Source organism: Lissotriton vulgaris, chromosome 6 (genome assembly GCF_964263255.1).
Source record: "Lissotriton vulgaris chromosome 6, aLisVul1.2, whole genome shotgun sequence".
Taxonomy (NCBI): Eukaryota; Metazoa; Chordata; class Amphibia; order Caudata; family Salamandridae; genus Lissotriton; species Lissotriton vulgaris.
Genome location: NC_141694.1, coordinates 386,966,747 through 386,984,869, shown reverse-complemented (window position 1 = coordinate 386,984,869; position 18,123 = coordinate 386,966,747). Strand labels below are relative to the sequence as shown.

The window sequence follows — 18,123 nt, the reverse complement described above, 5'->3', positions numbered from 1 at the left end:
CTCCAGGAGTGGGATCTCCATGGCCTCTAACCCCCACTTCTTCCATGCACAGTGTAAGGTTGGCCAGGCCTATTCCAAACCCCCCACGGGCAGTCGAACCCTATTGGGCACATTGATAATTATGTAAGAAAAGTAATGTTTAAAAATGTATGCTTCCCCTGCCCAAAGCCTGTGCAATTTAATTAGCATTTGCCTGTCTATCTGCAGCTGGCTGACAGTGTTGCTTTGATGAGGAGTGAAATGCTGTTCAGAGCAGATACAATGGCTTGGGCCTAGCTGGATGGCTAAGGGGAGGAATGAGGCCCAACTTAAACCAAGCACTCTAGTTTAAAAGGGAATACGAGCAGACCTGAGCTTTTATAGATGAATGATAAGGGAAGCCTGAGGAACAGGGGTCCTTAGATCTCAAAAAAGACCTTAGCCTCCTCAATTTTATTTCAGTGAAAGAGGAAGGTGGGACCAGAGCCAGTTTATAATGTCTGAGTTGGAAGGGATGCCTTCAACCCAGGCTTAGGTTTGCCACAAGCTACCTAACTGAGCAGAAAGATATTTCCAAGTTGGTTATTTTCTGAAAATGGCGCACAAGGGAATAGTTTGTTATGAGGTAAACAGGAATTGCTGCAAACATGCGAAGGTTTAACCCTGGGATCTTTTCGCCCATTCTCCTAGAGCCACCCCATGTACTGGGTAGTGAAAGGAACATAATAAGCACCTCACACCCATCTCTTCAAAACTATTTCTGGACCTGTGGTGGAACTAGAGAGGAATTCACTTTTTGTCTGTCTGTAACCTGCCATGAGACCTGAAAGGCTGGGCTTGCTCCCACTTGTACTCAGGAATAAGAGTCAACTTCAAGGTTTGTTTGCCTTACTTCCTGTGTGGCTTCAGGGACATAAGCTGTAAGAGGTCTCTTTCCTGGAGGGACCAGTTACAACTGGAACTGGACTGAATCTTGCAGGTGAAACCTACTTTAGTGCGTCCTGGCTTCTAAGTGCTGCCCCTGAGTATTCCTGGGAGCCTGAGAAGTGGCTAACAAGAACTACCCCAGAAAGTCTGAAAAGCTTGAACTTTGTTGTTTGGAAAAGTTTGGCCTCAGCAGGACGTTGCAGCAAAGGTGTCCGAATTTCATGAAACTGATATAGCTTCAGGCTGGCTCCACTGGAGGATATTTAGCTACATAAAAAAAATTAAAGGAGAAAATCTTGACTGTACTATTGTAAGTTTATTTGTTGATTACTTAAAATCATTACAATCAGCAAAAACACATAAAACATGAAATCAGATTAAAATATACAGATACGTTATACTTTTATGTCCAAGACAGGATCCCCAACTAAACCCTAACATGGTTTGTTTAACTAGAATCAATCTGTTTACTAATAAACGATTAGCAGCAGGAAATAAGGTACCTTGTTCTCGCAGCTTGAATTACAAGTAAATGATTTAAGATTGATAAGGGTACATGGTATATAACACATCATGACCGGGTGGAGGAGCGAAAAGTATCAACACTGATCAGAGGACTTTGACGGCCACAAAACTTTAATTTTTTCCACTCTGAGTTTTTCACATCAACTTTCCTGATTTGAGAGAACTTTGGCGAATACAGGATTAAAGCTTGCCCCACTAGAGGATTTTGACATCCAAAACAAAGACTAAGTGGGAAGGTTAAATTAGAAGCCAATATTGGTAATGTAACTCTATAAGATCACGCATCATTTGAACTCTCATTGATTGTACAAAGATTAGCGTCCCTTCATCTGTAGATTAATTCCCATTATTTTGGAGAGCAAAACTCGAATTAATTAAATTAATCCAAATATCATAGTATCTCCAAATATACCCTTGGGAAAGTTTAAAATTGTATTGTAAATTTATGGTTTATTGTAGACCTGCCCAGGGTTAGAATCCTTAAATATAGAAGATCAAATCTTGAGCAGGGAACTTCAAGGCATTGAAAAAACAATTAAACGAAGGTACACAGGAAAAAGTTAATGAAACAGCAGTCTTGGCACTGGTGTCTGCTTGATGTAACATTGTATATGACTAACTGGGCAACATAGAAGAAAAAAGCCAGATTTTAAGTTGTTTTCTAAAACATAATAAATTGGCCTGGTCTTTGAGACGCAGGGGTATTTTGTTCCAAAGTTTACACGCAGTGAAAATAAAGCTTCTCCGATCACAAGATGCTTTATCAATTTTAGAAGTTTCCACTTTCCTTAAGCTGGTTGATTGAAGGGCTCTCTTAAGTGTATACCATCTGAATTTTCTCTTGAAGTACTCAGGGCCTAGTGTTATAAAGAGATTTGCGAGCAGTGCATAATGCCTTCCTAATAGGCAGCCAATGTGACTCCAACGATGCATGTGAGGCAGATTTGAAATTAGGAATTCTCATTAAGAGACCGACTGCTGCATTTTGTAAGATTTGCTGTTTATTCAAAGTTTGTTTTTGGATGCTTATATAAAGGGCATTGCAATAATCTAATCTGGAAAGCACCAGCAGAATGACTATCGATTTCTGTAGATCAAATGGAAAATATAGGAGAATCTTTCTAAGAGATCTTAATAGAACAAAACAGGCGAAAGTTTGCATGTTTTTCTGGTCTGAGAAAGTGAGATTTACATTGAAGATGACTCCTAAGCTCCAGACTTTAAAGCCCAGCATGTGAAAGCGGGCCAGATTTTGGGCCACCAAGATGTGTTCCAAAAGGAAGTCTCTCTCTAAAACAAAAGGACCTCAGCTTTCTCTGAGGTTAGTTTAAGGTAATTTTCTCTCATCCATTCAACTACCGCAGTCATACAGTTGTTGAAGTGTTTAGCAGTGTCATCAACATCAGTTGAAACTGACATCACGATTTGTGTATCGTCTGCATAGGAAATAGAAGAAAAACCAAAGGAGTGAATCAACCTGGCCAAGGCGACAATGTAAACATTAAAGAGGGTGGTATTCAGAGATGACCCTTGTGGAAACCCACAAGGCAGGGAGATAAACTGTGTTCTATCTGAGAGAAATTAGTACAGCAGTTTGAATGGCGACCCTGCAATACCAATGGCATCTTAATTATCTACTACACTGTGTGACTCACAGTGTGAAAGTCTGCAGATAGATCCAACAAGATCAACGCAGCCTTCCCTCTATTGTTGACAATTGATCTGATCTCTTCAGTGGCGACTATCAGAATTGACTCAGTGCTATGATTTCTCCAGAACCCATATACTCATCCAAAACATAATTGTCATCTAAGAAGATTGACAGTTCAGAGATGAGGTGACTTTCTAAGATTTTGGCTGGCATTAGTAAACTTGAGATAGTGCGGTAGCCAATTGCCTTGTTGGGGTCAAGAGAAGGTTTCTTTAATGATTGATACATGGATGCTTGTTTCCAGCCCTTTGTTGGTAAGAGGGACTTCTACCGTAGTTGCTATCTCATAGAGAATTTTAGGTGGACAGGGATCAGAAGGAGCCCCAGACTTAGCGGTTTCAATTACTTTGATCACTTCCTCTTCCTTAAAAAGAGGAATCTCATTGAGCTGACTCTTTCTAGTTCCTAGGGATTTGGTTTTAGACCCGCCAGGCATAATATTTCAACTGACATCAAATTCACAATACACTTCCTCTACTTTAGTTTTGTGCCAGTTTATCAAATAAGGGTTAACTGGGAGTCATAGACTTAGTAATGGTGAGATTGGAGGAAGTTTTAACAGTATTAAATACATATTTAGATGATTTTTTTGCTAGGGGAATTTTCTGAGTAAAATAGTTTTTCTCTGAAATAATCATATTTTTATATTCTAGGATGACTTACTTATATTACTTCTTTCGTCAACACTGTAGTTTGTTCTCCACTTTTTCTCCTGTCTTCTTCATTTTTGTTGTTCAATATTCCTTGCAATAACAAAGCAAAATTGCCCCTCTTAAAAAAAAGGTAGTGTTACTTGGAGGGAGGGATGAGGAATCTACTAAACTAATATGTGAAACTAGTAAAGAATGATACGTTTATACTCTCCATTCTCTGTCCAGAAGAAAGTGTAATTAAAAAACAAGAACTATATGAAGTATCTCCTATATTATATGTAAAACTATGCAGAATGCACAGAACTGACTGAAAATATTATTTATTTTTTCAATAACCTGTATTTACCACAATTAATAGAAAAGAACCAACATCTAGTACATGGAGAAGTAACATTAAAAGGAATAAAACACATGATTCACTCTATGCAAGGGGGAGTCACCTGGTCCTGATTGGTTATCATCTGAATTTCCCAAGCAGTTCAAGCATTTGAAACTGGAAATAACCTTGTTGAGTTATATAACCTATACATACGAGACAAAATATATGCTGAATCCATGCAAAGATGCTATGTTATGCTCTTCCCAAAGCCAAATGAAAAACACCAAGACAATTCTAACTATAGACCAATTTATCTAATACATTTTTGAACATATGTTTTCTGTTTGGCATCACCAGGCAAAGGTTGTTGCTCCCAAACAGGAAAAAGTAAAATTGACCCCGTATGTTGAGAGAAAACTTCCATGATGTCAATGCCATTCGTTTTTTGTTTGAAACAACCTATTGCTTTAGGAGTGTGAGTGAAGCTGTTGCAGGTTACCAGCCATTCATTTGGAAAAGATCTGGAAATTCCGGTTATTGCACTCACAAAAATACACCAGCATAGTTTAATGTCTAAAATAAACACACAAACTTACTATATTTTTTCTCTTTTTTGGTCAAAGGGGCTAATTTATTTGTTCCCCACTGAGAAATATCTTCTCATACACCACCACAGTTTTTTTGGACGTAGTTTACTTTTCCCTTTTCACAAGGAAAACATACTTAATCCTGCCCTTGACAGAATAAAAAAAGAACTTGAGTGAACTCCCACATGATCTGTATTCGTTCTCTGTGGGCTTACTAGAGCTCTATGGGCTGACCATCACAAAAGTTGTTAAGTTATAAACATAATTCAGAAAAGGGGGTGGTGATGAACAGAGTGTCTGAATTAAGCAGACCACTCTTACCCAGTCCAAAGATCAGGGCTTGATCCATCACCGTTTTTTAGCTCACTGCACCATCCCAGCTCAGAACCTGGCTACATGCAAATTAGTCTGTTCCTGTCCCAGTGCTTGATGGGAACAGGGCAAACCAAACTACCAAGCCAATTCTTATACTGGGAAGGAAACAAGCTACCGGGGACCGGTTTCTGGCATTTCAGCCGTCGTCGGCCCGGCTTGCTTGAATCCTGATGGTGCAATGAGCAAGGGACTCACATCTGAGTATACCCTTCCACGCTTATGGTGGACAAAATGATTCAGAAAAGGGGGTGGTGATGAACAGAGTGTCTGATTTAAGCAGACCACTCTTACCCAGTCCAAAGATCAGGGCTTGATCCATCACCGTTTTTTTAGCTCACTGCACCATCCCAGCTCAGAACCTGGCTACATGCAAGTTATAAACATAAGCATACTGACCTTTATCATTTTATAAATTTTTGTATAAATGCATTCACATTTTTCAATGAGAATTTCTGATTATACAATGGTGAAAGCATATTTGTGAAGCCACAAATTATTCCTTAATACAGATATGCATTCTTCCACATTATAATACATCAGATGTTTGTACGATCATAATTAAACAAATTTGAAAACTATGCATATGTTGTGAAACATATACCAATTATAGCATACGGTATGCCCCCTATAGCCAACCATACATAACCATTTTAACCTCATACACAACAACACACTATCACACTCTCATCTCATACATGATCTACCCAGCCCCAATTAAATACACCAATGATAATGATGGAGAGAACACTTCAAAGAATGTCTGTAATTGTGTTGTGGGTTGGGATTTCAAAACAACCAGGTCAACACACATTTCGGTGGAATTTCTAATTTGCATCCACCTTCATCAGGAACACCCATTTATCTTTTTCCATGCGAGACGCGCACTATGCAAGATGCGGCCGCACACAGGAACGGCACAACATGTAAGCAGGCTCTTGAGTCAAAACAGCCCTTATCAGCAAACAAGGTTGCAGCCTAGGCATAGGGTGTCCTGTGTAATATTTATTGACCATATGAATAGAGCTAGGAAGATCGAAGTTCCCAACTAGATTGTATTTTTAAACACCTCCTCTATTTATTAGATGAACATGCCAGAGAAATACTTGAATGGAATTATTGCCTCAGGCTGGATGTATTGGCTTCATCTTTGAATCTTTGTGAACCCCCAGAGGGACTTCAAAGCAGGCAGCAGGGACTCTGACAATACCCCCTGCCACTCACCTATAAACATATAAATGGGTGGACCTGATGAAGGTGGATGCAAATTAGAACTGTGCTTTGACCTGGTTGTTTTGAAATTCCGATCCACAACACAATTACGTGAATACCCACAATCAACCAAGTTTGTGAGGGCCCTTAAAAGTCCACACCCCTCCCACCATCAAATTATGCTTGAAAATGTACACACAACAACTTTGTGTGAGCAAATCCTTTTTGGAGTGCAAAATCAACTTTTGAAAATCATATTAAACGCTATTAGGGCATGTAAGTCACACATGAACACACAAAAAAGTATGAGAAATGGGTCCTGTTTACTTATTTACGTACAAAGGAGCCGTCAAAATCAGTTTTACCATTAACAAGGTGCTGTCAAATGTGTTGTTAAAAATACACTCTCATTAGTTAAAGCTGGCATTTTATCTATAACAGTTTTATCATTAACAACTTTATTGGTGATTTAATATGATATGTGTTGTTATAAGTTATTCAATTAATAAAGGAATTGGTTCAAGTCATATAATCATAAGCGATATGTCATTTTGATGTTTGAGTTTTATTTGCAGACATCCTTAACCTTCAATGTAATTGTCTTTTTGTTTTTTTGTGTACACATATTACAATATCACCCCTAAATAACCATTGAGCAATGTTGTGGATTATTCAGAAATGTCACATACCTCTGCTCTCAAACACCTATTTCCTTTTTTCATTATTTTGACTGCAGCACCAACTGTTACAAGAATAGCTGTGAGATCAGTGATCAACTGAAGTTCTAACTTCATGTAGTTCATGCTTTCCACAAATAGCTTGGAGATCTCCACCAACCTACAATGCATGTGTTCAAATCATTTTTGGGCTTAAACAGAGGGAAAATATTTCAGGCATTAGTTCCTATGATTTCTAGTGCAAATAGTGCCTTTTGCCTAAAACATAAAAACATATCCTGTATCTCCAAATACTCTGCCTAACAGACATATAATATCAGCATCTTCAAACCTCCTTTTGGTAAAAAATATTTTAAAATGTACTAAAAGAAGTTGTGGGTTTTCCATTTTGGTTGCAAAAGCTAAAATCTCTGCACAGGTTTCATTTGTCACTAATTCAACCACTTCAAATTCCCAACTGCCATACATATTTAAAACGCTGCTTTCAAATAACATCCTAGCCTGCAACCTCCTCTCTCCATCGGCACATTTCTTGCCACTAACATGAACCCTTATAGGTGGCTCATTCCATAAAGGTACACATTAACAAATATATGTATTCATCCCTCCATACAATACAGGAGACCAGAAAAGAAAAGGAAGTACTCAATAGAACATTGGACACCTTAAAGGAGTGCATTATTATGCAACTATGCTTGATTTTATTGAGCTTACAGGATGAAGAGAATGCACACTTTTTCCATAGAGCTTCACTATCTCTCCCTCTTGAGGACAAACACAAAATGAAGTTGTTTTAAAGTTTAGCTGTCAGTCTTTTCTCTGATCAGGGAAGTTGTAAGTGTATGACTAGGACTGGACACAATTTTTTTGTGACATCTCACAAAAAAATGACCAATGTACTTGACCATTAGCTCAAATGACAATTGAATGCAAGCGCTTATCAACAGACAGATAAGATACCAGTGCCAAACTGGTTCATAAACATAATTTCTCTCGGCTACAGCTCTGGTGTGCCTACAAGACATTATCTGCTCAAATCAATCTTTGTCAGTAGCACACCTGTAAAATTACAATAGATTTTGTGAAGTTCATTTAATGTGAAATCCTCAAATTTTACAAGATTTCGCCTGCACATAAAAAAATATTTTCTACTTACATGGACCTCAACTTGTTTTCCTTTGGCTACCTCATTTGATGTCTGTACTTGGGCTTGCATAGTCACTTATTAAAAAATCATAATTATCCCCGAGTCCAATACAATGTAATAACTAGCAGCCTGGACTTTCTCTGGAACTCTCTCTTTTTTCAGTGCAATGTTATTCTAGTGCATGTTATTCTAGAGCTGTCCTGTGAAAAGACGTTGTATCGTATTAGCACACATTTTTCACATTTTTATTTAATATATTTGTGCTACATGAGCAGTATCCTCAATGTGATCCTCAATGTGATAATAATGAGAAATATTGAAAACACAGTGCCATAACCATGTAGAAATCAATTCACAAAGACGGCATTCAAATCACTGATATTGATCAAAAAAATGTAAATGTCATCTTTGTTAGTATCCGAAACAATATGCTGCGAAGTGCACCAGACAGTGGATGGCTCAAGTTATAGATTGGACGAGGGATGTAGAATGGTTAATAAAATTCAATGTTAACAAATAACTCTAACCTGAAGGTAATGGCATGGCCGCAAGGAAGATTTGATTTCCTGATGAACCAAAGGCTTATCCAGATTTAAAGATGACTTGCGATAGGCTTCCTTTGCCTGGCTTACTGTCAGCGTAGACCAGGAGCTCCTTTTCATATATTTGCCCTCCGGAGTCATGGACAGCCCTTCACAAGCTGAACATTTTACATCATTGTTACTTTTGGAAGTTTTCAGAGAAAGATCTCCAAAATGTCCTTGAAGAGGTTCAGGATAGCAGTGGGAAATATGGTCCACATGATGCCTATTCATCACGCTAGGTGTTCGATAAGTGCTATCACTGTCCAAATTGTCATCAGAGCTCCACCAACCAGTCATCCCAGTTTTATGTTTGTTTTCTGGTTTGCGCTCTTTACTTTTACTCCTTTTACTGTGTTTATGATGGCCATGATGGTGATCATCTCCCCGACTGTCTCCTTTTGTTCCATTGACATTGCTTTTGGATGACCCTTCCAAAGAGTGAGATTTGGTAAAAAGTTTTTGGACAGAATGTACGAGATGACGTATTCTTCCTGGGCTTTCAGTGCGCTGTTCTGTTGCTGTAGATGTCCTCTGATATTGTAAAGTATGAAAACCATCCTGATGAAGGGGAAGCTGTTTCTCAAACTGATCTAAAAGGTTTGCAGGAATTCGATTAATTTTACTGCTATTGTGTGATACTGCACAGTCATCTCTAGTATCAAAATGCGTGTTATAGTGCATTCTGGGAAAAGTACTACTTGACATGTGATCGCTCATCATCATGGGCATTATCATGCATTCCGAATGAATGGAGCTCCTTGGTGAGCACCGGTGATGGTCCATTTGGCAGCTCTCCGTAGGGCTGAGCAGATACGATTGCCTAGGTTCCTGCCCATGGTGCATGTGATCATGTGTGTGCTCACAATCCTCAGAAGGTCCTAAGCCACAAGTATGACCGGGACATAGCTGTGTTTGATTGCGACTACCAGATAATCCTTTCATGTTCTTTAGGGCAGGAGAGTATCTTTCTTCATTGAAGTGCTGAGAAGGTGACCATGAGTGTTCTTGTTGATCTGTTAATTGGAAGAAAAAAACACATAAGTGACCGCCGACTGTTATCATGATAATATTATATGGATTATATAACTGCAAAAAAATCTCAAATGTCAGCTTTCTCACTCAAATGTCATTTTCATATGAATGATTTCCTACTCTAATGGAAAGTATATCATATCCCAGGACTGTTAGAGCAGAGTTGAAAAATCAGCAGTTTGCACCCTTATTAAAAAAAAAAACGAATGCATCCCTTTATGCTTCCTGCTACTGGAGTACATTTCAGGCACTTTCTATTTCAATGGGAAATCCAAAAGTAAATATGAGAGGTTGCAACTAAAATTCATAAGACTTCTAAATTAATCTCTTTCAAGAGCATTTTCACATGCTTAAATACAGCTGGGGCCGTGTTACAATAAGTGCCCTGGGGGCTCAATGGGCATTTGCGCCTGCTTTGCGAGCCCCAGGGAACTTTGGTATTACAGAAAGGGCACAAATGTTTGTGCGTCCCCTTCAGCAATACTGATAGAGCTGGCGCACTTAAAGCACCTGTGCTATCTTCAGGGGTTCCCTCATTTGCATAGGGACGTGCCCTATGAAAATGAGGGGATTCCTTTGCCTCTGTGACCGCGCCATCGCGACCAGACGTCGGTGCAGAGGCAAAGAAGCTCTCAGGGGGTGCAATCACAGTGCACCACCTTCTAGGTGATGCCCTGTGAGTGCGCCCTCTGAGAGCAGCCCTCTGGAGAAGAGAATAGGGTTCCTATGGATCTCCCAGACATCCCCTTTAAAAGCAGAGAAAAAATGGAGCAGCTGCCAGCAGCCTCTCCGTGTTTTCACATGAATGCACTGTCCTGGGGGCAGCACGAGTTCACAGCTGCGCCGGGGGGAAGAGTATACAATATAATAGGGTGCATTGTCATTGTTTGTGCCGGGCGCACCTTTTAAAAGGTGCACCCGGCACAAACAGAGACCATGCGTAATACGGCCCCTTGTGTACATTCCTACACACAGAAATCATGTAGCCCAAGTATTTTTATTTTTTATTTTCGTTTGCCCATGCGGAAAAGATACACAACATCCCTTACACCTGTACCAATTTTGTATGTGTTCACCCTCATTATGGATTTTCTGCTCATGACGAGTACATATCCAACTATATACAAGATGATACACTGCAACACCTCTACTCTGAAATGTCCACAGCTTTCTCCTTGAGCACATTTACTGACATAAAACATTATACTATATTGCCGTAATTTACATAGCCAATGGTCGTCATCAATACTTCACGGACCCTTTGGACTTAGCAAATTTTCTAGAAGGCCCACCCACTCAGGACATGGATTCTTCTTAGTCCTCCTCCAACAAGAGGAAATCATAATATATACAAGGCTTTATTTATCTTTGTTTACAAGTTTGGTGGTCTCTTGGTATCTTGATGGGTAACTGCACTAAATACCTTACTGAATATTTCTACCTACACTATGTGAGTATAGTTGGGACATTTTTCTCCCTTGGTACTAACTTGGCTCATGCTTTAGTTTGTTTATATAAAGTAATCCGCTATTATGTATACAATATTTCCTGGAAATATTTACATTGCTAGTTTAAGTAAATCTCCCTTCGACAGTTGGACGCTCCTGCTGTCTCACCTCCTATATTCAAGGTTTGCAGGGAAGGGTGGGGAGGGAGGGTGGTGTGGGGCATTTGGGGGGAATTCCCTGAATATGAGGAATGTAACAAGATGTGATGTGTTTTGTCATTTGGGTATTCCCTTCTGTTACTTCTTCTTATTTTTTTTTTGTTTTTTCTCCTTTTTTCTGTCTTCTGTCTTTTCTCTATTATTAGTCGGGCTGTATCATGGACCTTTTAGACAAGAGTGCCCATGTTCTATTTCATACATAATTATGGTTGGCGTTTATAGTTTCTTTTTTGCCACAACAGGTTATAGTTATGCAGTGTTTGTGTTTTATGAAAATGATTCAGGGTTTACTGTGGAAGTCAGCACCTCTTCTAAAACGCATGTGTTTAGTACACAATCGTATATGTGATGGCACAATCTAGGTCATGCAATATAGCAGAAGATCTCAGCATAATATCATTAAATGTGAAAGGGCTTAATCACCCAATTAAATGCCGAAAAATATTTGATTATTTAGCTAAAAACAAAGGGGACAACATTTTACTACAAGAAACAAAATTATCTAAAGAAGATGCTACTTTTATTAAGCAAAATTGGATTTCACAAATTGCTTGCTCACCAGTGGATCATAAATGGAAGAGGGTGATTACCTTGATAGCTAAAAAAGCAAATGTTTCGTTAGAATCACAAACTCATGACAGTGATGGTAGACTATTAGTTACCCATCTAAGGAAAGGAGAAGACCTCATACATGTGGTGAATATTTATGGCCCCAACACATATGATCCCGTCTTTTGGGAGGGTATATCGAAAACTATAGAGGATCTTCCTCAGGAGTATCTTATCATAGTTGGTGGAGATTTTAATATCCTGTTAGATCCGATAATCGACAGACAATCCAATTGCAAATACTACCCCACCAGATTGCATGCCATAGTTCACACTATATGTTCTAAATTTAATTACATAGATGCCTGCTCTCTTCAACACTCAGATTCCAGAGATTATACTTTTTACTCTGTCCCACACAATCCATATACTAGTATTGATTACATTCTTATTTTAGGCTCATTCACACATTTAATTGAGCACTCAGATATATCTCCTAGGTTGGTGTCGGATCACTTGTGCATTAGTGTTAAATTGGCAGTCATAATGAACCTTCGCCAAAAAGCTGGCACTTCAATAGTGATGTCTTATCAGACCCTGAGGACAAAAAGAAAATTGAAGAGGCTGTTATAGATTATTTTAAGCATAATGATACTGATGAAACTAATCTTAATTCCCTATGGGATGCTCTGAAGGCCACCTTTAGGGGAATAACTATTGAAATTAAAACAAAAATAAATAAACATATTAATGCCAAACTAATCAAATTAAAACTCAAATTTAAAACCCTGCAGCCCTCCCATGCCATTTATTTAAAAGATCATTCGATCCTCAAATCACTAACGCAAAGGAAATATGAATATAATAAAATTCTGAGCGAACATGATGGAGTATGGGTAAAAAATATAAAGCCCTTGATCTTTGCAAAGCCAATAAGGCAGGCAAATTACTTGCTTCATATCTTAAGCACAAACAGAACAAGAACATTATTTCATCCATCAAGGATGTCAGTGATCATATACACACAAAACAGAAAAATATTCTAAGCACCTTTAAATCCTTCTATGAGGATTTATATAAAAAGGGTCAGGAACTTAACTTAGAGATTTGTATCCAATACTTGAATAGACTTAAAGTGCCCCAATTGACTGAAACAGATAACTAGAGCTAGGAAAACCATTCAATGCAGCAGGGATTAAGAATTCGATAAAAAACCTTGAAAGATAATAAAGCCCCGGGTCCAGACGTTTTACAGACGTTTTTTTATAAAATCTTTTCAGACCAACTACAACCGACCATGCTGAGAGTTGTTAATAATATAGCTAGTGAAGGACGTACGACAAAGTCCATGACAGAAGCCAACATAGTGGTCATACCTAAAGAAGGGAAAGATCATCTACTCCCAAAAGAACTATAGGCAAATATCCTTCATCAATGTTGATTGTAATATCTATTCAAGAATCTTAGCTACAATACCTTACACTGTTCTGCCACATTTAATAGGTAACTCTTAAGTTAGTTTCCTTAAAAGTCGCATGTCTAACGATAACACTCAATTGCTATGTCATGTTTTAGAAAATGCTGCGTTTAAACCAGATCCGGCTACTGTCACTACATTGGATGCTGAAAAGGCCTTTGATAGGGTCTCTTGGGCATTTTTAAAACAATGTATGCATGTGATTCATTTGGGAGAGTCGTATAAAAAATGGTAATGTCCCTTTATGTAGCGCCATCGGCTCGTATTGCGAATAGTTGTTCTCTTTCGGAGTCTTTTACTCTTAAACAAGGCACTTGACAGGGTTGCCCCTTGTCTCCATCTTTGTTTTTGATGGCGCTGGAACCATTCTTTCAGGATATTAAGTTGAATTCGGATATAAAGGGGGTAGGTTTTAGAGATATTCAGGTTAAATTAGCTGCCTATGCGGATGATATCCTGATTATGACTGAAAATATGGGTCCTTCAATTACTGCTTTGATGGCTAAGATTGAAGAATACTCTGTAAACTCAGGCTACAAACTTAATAGAGACAAATGGAAGTTTTAGGTAATTGGGCCTGGCAGGGCAATGGGGATGTATAAAATATATAGGGATTGAAATTGCAATAATTTTGATATCCTGCATCACAACGAGAAGGTAACTTTGGAAAAAATCACAAAACTTTTTAATTCCTGGTCACCAAAATGTATAACATGGTGGGGAAGGGTAGAAACCATAAAAATGATGATCACATCTTTGGTTAATTATCTTATAAACATGCTCCCACTTCTCTTGATGGAGGACTTCCACCATACAATAGATATCCTCCTTACAAAGGTTTCGAAGGCATGGCAAAAAGGCTCACATTGGTATAAAAGAATTGAGACTTGACAAATCCTTGGGTGGGATAAATCTAGCGGATTTTAAATTATATCAATCAGCGTTTCTTGCAAAGCAGGGTTCCTACTGGATTTCGCCTCCTGCCCACTATAACCCGGTGTGGTTGGATGTAGAAAAACCCATTCTTGATAATCTGAATCCTCTGGCATTACTCGCTTCTAACCAGCTCCATCCAAACAGTTCTAAATCTATTTTCAAAAACACAAAATTGGTACTTCTGCTGATAGATAAGAAATTAGACGTAAGGTTTGGAGGATCTAAGATGGAATCTTTACGGCTTAATCGAATAATATTATACAAAGGGAAAAACTTAAACTTTGAAGATTGGATCAATCAGGGTATCTTTTTCCCTTATCAGCTGGAACACTCTTGTATCCTGTGTTGTTTGCAGATCTTCAAACGAGTTACAAATTAAACAATTTAGAATTTTATAATTTTTTTAAAGTAAGAGCAGCAATAACTAGAGCCAAATTTCATAATGTGCTCCCATCTTTACCATTATTTGTAAACTAGGCCACCAAGTTTCACATATATACAAACTTCTCCGCCCTAAAACCTCCAAAAGTAACAATCATCTTGTTACTTTTTGGGATTCGCACTCTACCGACCCGATACCTAATTCCCCATGGCCACAACTGTGGAATTTGATAACAAACATTAAAATATCTCCAGTACTATCTCAAACTAAATATTGGCTTTTGTACAAGGCATTTTGGACACCAGCTCGACAACACTCTCTTCATATTCATGATGATCCATTGTGCTGGAACCGTAAGGAGGAAACTGGTGACTTAGACCATCTTACTTTTCATTGTAAAGCTGTGTTGTCCTTTTGGGACAAGGTTTTTGTCTTTCTGTCCAAAGTATTCAAATGTGAGTTGAAAAGAGAGTTTTCTACATTAACTACTGTTTTTTTAAAGGTTGACTCATGTAATGATTCTGACAAAGCCCTTTTGGATCTCTTACTTATGTCAGCAGTGAAGATGGGACTTAATAATTGGAAGGACACACGCAAGGCCTCATATAAAGGATGGATAAACTGGGTTACTCACCTTAGGGGTACAGACAATATTGCTCTATAGAGCTGGATATTTACTTCAATACACACAAACCTCCGTGAACAATCATACTTAGTTTGTATTCTCTGTAATATTATCTCTGTAATATTTGATGGTCTGTTCTTCATTATTTTTTGTGTTTACAGTGAGCTTCCCAACAGTTGCATACTGATGTTATTAGTCCCTTAACATAGGTTATCTCTTGGTGTTTATTATCTAGTTTTCTTCTCTTTCTTTTCCTCTGTTTTTCAAGGGCCTTTTTTCTTTTTCTTTTTTCTGTCTTCGGTTTACATATGGCTTGGATCAATAATTATTGGAATATTACGAAATTGTATGTGATGATAGCTTGTAACTTTAGCACACATGTCCAGTTTGTACATTATTCAACACTTGTCATTTTTGGTTATTTTTCTTTATCGGAAAAATTAAATAAAGTATTTCAAATTTAAAAAAAAGAATAGTCTGGAATTACCCAAATCCTAGTAATGGTAATATTAAGGGTTGAAATTACAGGGATTTTAAAGGGCTACTCGTAATGATGGCCTTGGAATGGTACCCTATTAGTTTTAAGATAAATGCATGATCACTTTTAAAGCAGTCCTTTAAACTGCTCTATTCCAAACTCTATCCCAAATGTAAAGATGCATTGGCAACGTCAACAGGTATGGCATTAACTGCCAAACTATTGCCTTGCTAGTACTTGTTTCCTCTAAATGTTTTTTTCTAAACTCTAAAAGAAATATTCAAAGAGGGCCAACTGTGCATATTCTACGCTTGAGCACACTTGAGTAGCAATCTTCGAAATTCAAAAACGGCACTTCATGTGTGTTGATTTGTGTTACTGCAGACACAGGCATGGGTGGTAAAAAATATTCAGAGATGGCCAACCATGCATGTGATGCAGGTGCACACAAAAGCAAGCTTTGGAACCATGTTTGAATGGTTTGCGTCCAAGAATAATTAAAAAAGTGTGTTAATGCACACCTATGAATAAATATATGCCATCCAGTATCAGTGTTAGGGGAGCTGCCTGACTCTTGCTAAAGACAACAAATGTTGATCAGAACATTGGAAAGTTGAGAGATCCATTGAACACAATAGAGCAGAAAAAGCCTACATGAACTGGCCCACTACTGTCTACATTTCAATGTCATAATACACAGCCTCTGCCTTTCTTTTTCCCCTGCCTCTCGAAAATATATTAATTGGCAGAGGAAAATGAAAGGCAGGACACATGCAGCCTTCACCCTTCTCTCCTCCTGTAGCTCAGTGTCACCAGTGTAGGGTGTTCCCCAGCCCCGGAGCATGCAAATAGATTATGCTGCATCGTAACTGTGGTTAAGCATTACTTTATTCTCCAGTATTCACTCGCACACTGTGCACTGCATCATACTTCCCATAGCCACATTCTAACATCTCCCCGCATATCATGTAGATCCTGTTCCGGTTCCGTCCCAGAACCAAGAGGGTCCTAGTGCATATAACATCAATATGCTACATCTCCTCCTTTGTTAAGTAAAAAGGGGTAGAAATCATTAAAAATCACATTACCTCTATTAGTAGGCGAGGCGCTCTCAATTGTCTGCTGGCTGATTGGTCATCGGCAACATAGGCTCAGGAGATTAAGACGACCCTGCAGACGGGGGTCACCTCAAACGTGGTTTCACGAGGTAAAAAGTGTTGAAGCAGGTGTTTAAAGTGTGATGTGCCCTGAGTGATGAATTATCCAGGACCGTGTGCTGTCACCATGTGTCCCTTGCACGCCATGACCTGCCGTGGGTTAAAGGCAAAAGGAGTTTAAGTTTTCCGCTTTAATTTCTGTTTTACCAGTACCCAGTCTCCTTTGTCAAAGACTGTCTCCTGGGCATGGTGGCGCTGATCTGCATAAAAGGCAGAGTCTTGAACTTTGTCAGTATTCATTGATCGATCCACAGTCCACTGAGGTAGTTTTGTCCTGATAGCTCTCCCAAATAGCAAAGTGGTTGAACTCTCATCAGTTTTTGAGGGAGGAGTTGATCAATAGGCCCAAAAGAGCCTGGCACATGCCTTAGTTCAAATCGATTTCCTCCATGAACTCTTGTTGAATGACCCTCTTGAGGGTGCCTATGAATCGTTCAACTACACCATTGGCTTGGGGCCAGAAGGGTGTACTCTTTTGGTGTTTGACGTTGAGTCAGACAAGAAATTCTATCAACTCTTTGCTATTAAAGTGTGGCCCATTATCATATTTGAGGATCTCAGGGATGCCCCAGGTTACAAAGATGTCATCAAGCCATTCTATGGCTTTGCCATGGGTTGTGGTTGACGGGGTTTCCACCTAAGGAAAAGCTAATATTTATTGATAACTACCATGAGATGGTGTTCATTTCCTAAAGGCCAAAAGAAGCCAACTGCAACTCTCTTGCACACTTGGGCAGGGAGGTTAACCTCTTCGCCGCTAATGACAAGGGTAACTCGTCATGGACTTTCCATTGATTTCAATGGAAAATCAATGAAAAGAAAAATATTGCCTTAGCAGCCAAGTGGTTAAACATTGTCACTGGGTGCTGCATCACCTTAGGGAACAAATAATTGCAAATGTGGCAATCTAGTCATCTAGTTCAAGAAACCACACTCGATATATTAAGGCTATTTTGGTGGCTACAATATCACAATATCCTTCATGGGCCAGCTCAACGACCCACTACCTTAGGCTCTCTGGTATGACGATTCTGGAAACTTTCAATATTACGCCTTCTTGGCCAACTG

General features: G+C 38.8%; 1 protein-coding gene across 2 annotated transcripts in view; it reads right to left on the bottom strand.

Moving 5' to 3' along the window:
• Positions 1 to 9,698, bottom strand: part of DLGAP2 (DLG associated protein 2) — an 800,561-nt gene extending 790,863 nt beyond the window's left edge. The window contains exon 1 of one of the 2 annotated variants that reach the window (XM_086926407.1): positions 8,637 to 9,698. In XM_086926407.1, coding sequence (XP_086782533.1) covers positions 8,637 to 9,635 — 999 coding nt within the window. In that variant the 5' untranslated portion in view covers positions 9,636 to 9,698. The remainder of the gene's footprint in view (positions 1 to 8,636) is intronic. The other variant, XM_086926408.1, reaches the window with a different exon arrangement.
• Between the last annotated feature and the right edge of the window lie 8,425 nt (positions 9,699 to 18,123).